Here is a 4507-nt window from a genome sequence, read left to right as displayed (position 1 = left end):
AAGTCATGTCAATTATTGAGCTAAAGTGACAAACTTCGAACCGAAGTAAGTTTTAAATATATACAACATATATATATATATATATANTATACAACATATATATATATATATATATATAAAAGAGGCATCACATTAGAAGAAATGATAGTGACATTACGAATAGAAAAGGAGAATGGATCTATGATAATAATAGCTAGCATTATAACATAGTGAGAGAGAGAGAGAAACATGAAGAATAGTGAACACCTCATTACTTAATTACTTAATCAGCTAAAAGAACAAAAGTTCAAAAGAGAAATCCTAGTTTCTATCGTCGTCAAACAACCTCTCCACAAAAAAAACGCGCACACACAATGGACAGAAAACTCAGACCTTTTTATTGCAACATAAGAGGCCATGTCATTAGAACAGACCTCCTGGAAATGGTCTCTACAGAAATTCCCGCCCAAATTCAAATAAATGGTAGATGTTGGATTCGTTTCGGCCAATTACATATAACTAACCTGTTCTAAATAACTTGTTTAGCAGCATCAATAACAGCCTCAACCGTTATACCGAACTCTTTGTAAATTTTCCCTGCTGGAGCACTTGCTCCGAAGCGGTCAATGCCAATTGCTTTTCCTTTGCTTCCGACGATCTTCTCCCACCCAAATGTTGTTCCAGCCTCAATGCTCACTCTGGCAGAAACAGCAGCAGGCAAAACACTTTCCTTGTATGCATCTGATTGCTCGTCGAAGAGCTCCCAGGAGATGAAGGAAACGAGTCGAACAGCCTTTCCTTCCTTTCTCAGTTCTTCTGCAGCTTTGGCGGCAATTTCAAGTTCAGAACCTGTTCCAATCAAGATAACATCGGGCTTGTTGCCTGAGGAATTGTCCGAGAGAATGTATCCACCCTTTTCGACTCCTTCTATGGAAGTTCCAGGAAGATTGGGCAACTTTTGGCGAGAAAGGGCAAGAATTGAAGGTCTCTTTCGGTTAAGTACTGCAACCTTGTACGCTCCAGCAGTCTCATTACCATCAGCTGGTCGGAGCATCAATATGTTTGGCATAGCCCTGAAGCTTGCCAGATGTTCGATTGGCTGATGGGTCGGCCCATCTTCACCAAGACCGATCGAATCATGAGTCATGACATAGATTACACCAGCTTGACTCAAGGCAGATATCCTAATGGCAGCTCTCATGTAATCTGTAAAAACAAAGAACGTAGCACAGTATGGAATGAGTCCAGGACTGTGAAGGGCAATTCCATTGCAGATGGCTCCCATTCCGTGCTCTCTAACACCAAATCGAAGATTACGCTCTTCAGGAGTATCCTTTTGGAAGTTTCCGAACGACTTAAGCAGGGTCATGTTTGATGAAGCAAGGTCAGCACTTCCACCAAGGAAACCAGGGAGAACTTTTGCAAGGGCATTAAGGTTTTGCTGGGAAAGATTTCTAGTGGCATCAGCTGGGCTCTCCGGGGTGTATGTCTGCATAATGCATCGAAAATTCTCAGTCTTTTGGCAATAATAACGTACAATGTAGTTTTTCATGAAGAAAATAGTGAACTCTAATCAAAATTCATAATGTGCAGTTTGACGAGTTCCGCATTTTAATGCGTAGAAATAAAAAATCATGTCCGGGATGGGATACTCACTGGCAATGTCTTTTCCCAACCAGCAGGTAGTTCACCATTAATAATCGACTTCAGTTCAGCAGCTTCTTCTGCGTACTTCTTCTCATATTCGGCAAACTTAGCATTCCATTCAGCTTCAAGTGCAGCTCCTTGGGGGATGTGACGACTCCAGTGCCTACGGGATGAAACAAGTGTAGATCAATAATTAATCACCCCCTTTAAACTTAAAAAACTGACGGTTCATTTATCAACTGTATCCATACTTCTTAACATCCTCGGGCACATGGAAAGGCTCGTATGGCCATCCAAGGTTCTGTCTCGTGGCGTCAACTTCCTTCGCACCCAATGCACTACCATGTACGCTGTAGGAATTTGCCTTGTTTGGAGATCCATAACCAATGGTTGTGGTCACCTACAACATTTTAAAGATGAACTCAGCACACCCCATTTCATTGAAAATCATCACAACTCGGCAAAGCTAGTTCGGATTCACTTCCATAAATATTATGATTTAAATTTTCCGTAGACACACTGATACTAAATTCTGATATAACAACTTAAATTTTACTTTCACACAATTTAAAACTAAGAACAATATTACAGAACTATGCAAGAAAACAAGAGCTCCATGCATAAAAAGTTACAAAGAAATTGCATACCTTGATCAAAGTGGGTTTGTCTTTTACAGCTTTCGCTTCCCGAATGGCAGCACGAATCTCGTCGTAGCCATTATTTCCATTTTTTACCCAGATAACATGCCACCCTAGACCCTCGAAACGTTTGTCAACACTCTCAGTGAATGCAATCTCTGTGTCACCATCGATTGAGATGTGGTTGTCATCATAGAAAGCAATCAGCTTGCCTAGTCCCCAATGCCCAGCAAGCGAACAAGCTTCATTGGCAATTCCCTCCATTTGGCAACCATCTCCCAGTATAACATATCTGACGATAAAACGAAATGAGTGAAAAAGGATATAACAGCATCAAAAAGTGGTTTTTATAATGTATCAAAGAAGAAGTTGCACTAATTTGGTTCAGATATCATACGTGTAATGGTCAACAATTTCACTATCTGGCTTGTTGAAACGAGCAGCTATATGCTTTTCAGCAAGTGCCAAGCCAACAGCATTTGCAACACCCTGTCCAAGAGGACCTTCACAATGCAAAACAATTAACAATCAAACAAAAGAAACAAGTGCCCAAAACCTTAACCATTTTAACTCCAATAGAAGAATCTAACCAGTTGTTACTTCAACTCCAGGCGTCTCGAAGTTCTCAGGGTGCCCAGGAGTTCTGCTTTCCCATTGACGGAAATTCTTTAAGTCCTCTTCCTAATCATTAACCAAAGCTAAAGTCACCAGTCACCCAGAATATAAATTGGCCTTTTACAGGGGAAATTGACCATGCTTGACTAACACCAAATTCAAAACCCAAAACCTTAACCAAACTTCAAGGTATATTCTTAAAAAAGTACAAAAGAAATCAGCTCATAAGGAAGAAAAATACTAGTTTATATCTTGGGCCATATAATTTCTATAGGCAACAAACTTCTGAAAGAAGATTAACAAGTTTCAATTACCCAAATGAGGCACAATGAAAGATAAGACAAACACACCAATACCATGATCATACAGGAACAATCGATGAGTAATCAGAATCAGACCAAGCCTTGGAGATCTAATTGTAATCAGGAATCATAAAATTCAAACAACACCCAAACAGAAAAATAAAGCAGATCAAACCCAAACAAATCAACAGAACGAGATGTGTAAAAAAGAGCTCAGACAAATCCTACCTTAACACTATCATATCCAGCAAGGTGAAGCAAAGCATACTGCAACATACATCCATGGCCAGCCGACAAGACGAACCGATCCCGATTAAACCAATAAGGATTCTTGGGATTATACTTCATAACCTCGTCGTATAAAACATGGCCCATCGGAGCGCAACCCATCGGCAAACCCGGGTGGCCCGAATTCGCCTTCTCCACAGCATCAATCGAGAGGAAACGGATCGTATTGACGGACTTCTCAATCAACGACGTGTCAGTGGTTTTATCGAGCGTCTCGGCGACCGAAGCTCGAACCACTCCACATCGGCCCCGAGACGGCCTGGTCCGGCGAGATGATACGGCGACGGCGGCGGAGTTGGTGGATTTGAGGCCGGAGAAACTGGGAAGAGAGCGAGAGGAAAGAGAAACGCGGTCAGTGGATGGATTTGAAGCATGGTGGGAGATGGGTCTGGGGAATACGGCTTGTGAAAGAGCCGTAGAGGAAGTGGAAGCCATAGCTGAAGAAGATCGAAGACTGAGTGAGAAACAGAGAGGCTGTAGGTACCGTTTTGAAGAGTAATGCGTTTCTCAGTTTTTAATTTCGACGGAGAAAATGGAAATTTGTTTGTTGGGCTTTTCGTAGATGACGACGACAGGTGAGCGAAGGTGGGATTTCCACCGTTGGATTGTTCAGTAAAATGCAATCATAGCCGTTGGCAATTTGTTATTTTATAAATGAAAAATAAATATGGAATATGATAGTTGATATGCATGTTTGATGTTTCTCTATATTAATTAATTAAACCAATTGTTTGATGGATTTGTTCAATTTTTTTTCTCCATTTTTAACCAAATACAACAACACAAACTAACTATTCCTTAACCTTCTTGTTAAGAATGAAGGAAGAATATTATAAAAATAACATCTTTCTAGACCGACAAAAACGATCTTAAAAGGAATTCAAAGTTACAATATTTTGGATAGTTATATTCTTCTCTCAAAGAATGCGACAAAAAAAAAAAAAAAAAAGCTAAATATTGACAATATTCTCCACAAAACCGCACTTGAACCCTTCTAACATGACTTTAATTTTAAGTGTGGTAACATTCCACCTATTT

General features: G+C 40.2%; 1 protein-coding gene across 1 annotated transcript; it reads right to left on the bottom strand.

Moving 5' to 3' along the window:
- Positions 1–234: 234 nt before the first annotated feature.
- LOC120067275 (transketolase, chloroplastic) lies at positions 235–4002 on the bottom strand. The gene is made up of 7 exons (XM_039018809.1): positions 3410–4002; positions 2855–2945; positions 2662–2767; positions 2274–2556; positions 1878–2026; positions 1636–1789; positions 235–1468 (listed from the first exon to the last, which is right to left on the bottom strand). The coding sequence occupies exons 1-7, from the start codon at positions 3902–3904 to the stop codon at positions 509–511; spliced, it is 2238 nt and encodes a 745-aa protein (XP_038874737.1). The 5' UTR covers positions 3905–4002; the 3' UTR covers positions 235–508.
- Between the last annotated feature and the right edge of the window lie 505 nt (positions 4003–4507).

The sequence above is a fragment of the Benincasa hispida genome, chromosome 12, assembly GCF_009727055.1.
Source record: "Benincasa hispida cultivar B227 chromosome 12, ASM972705v1, whole genome shotgun sequence".
Classification (NCBI taxonomy): Eukaryota; Viridiplantae; Streptophyta; class Magnoliopsida; order Cucurbitales; family Cucurbitaceae; genus Benincasa; species Benincasa hispida.
The sequence above is the reverse complement of the archived record's forward strand: the minus strand, read 5'-3'. Positions and strand labels throughout refer to the sequence as shown.

What these genes read in the sequence shown, in the direction of transcription:
- LOC120067275 (XM_039018809.1), bottom strand. Translation starts at nt 3,904, where the DNA reads ATGGCTTCCACTTCCTCTACGGCTCTTTCACAAGCCGTATTCCCCAGA. An exon ending in CTGGATATGATAGTGTTAAG is followed by an intron (nt 2,946 to 3,409) that starts GTAGGATTTGTC and finishes GTTAATGATTAG; the next exon opens with GAAGAGGACTTAAAGAATTT. An exon ending in ACAAACCCACTTTGATCAAG is followed by an intron (nt 2,027 to 2,273) that starts GTATGCAATTTC and finishes AAAATGTTGTAG; the next exon opens with GTGACCACAACCATTGGTTA.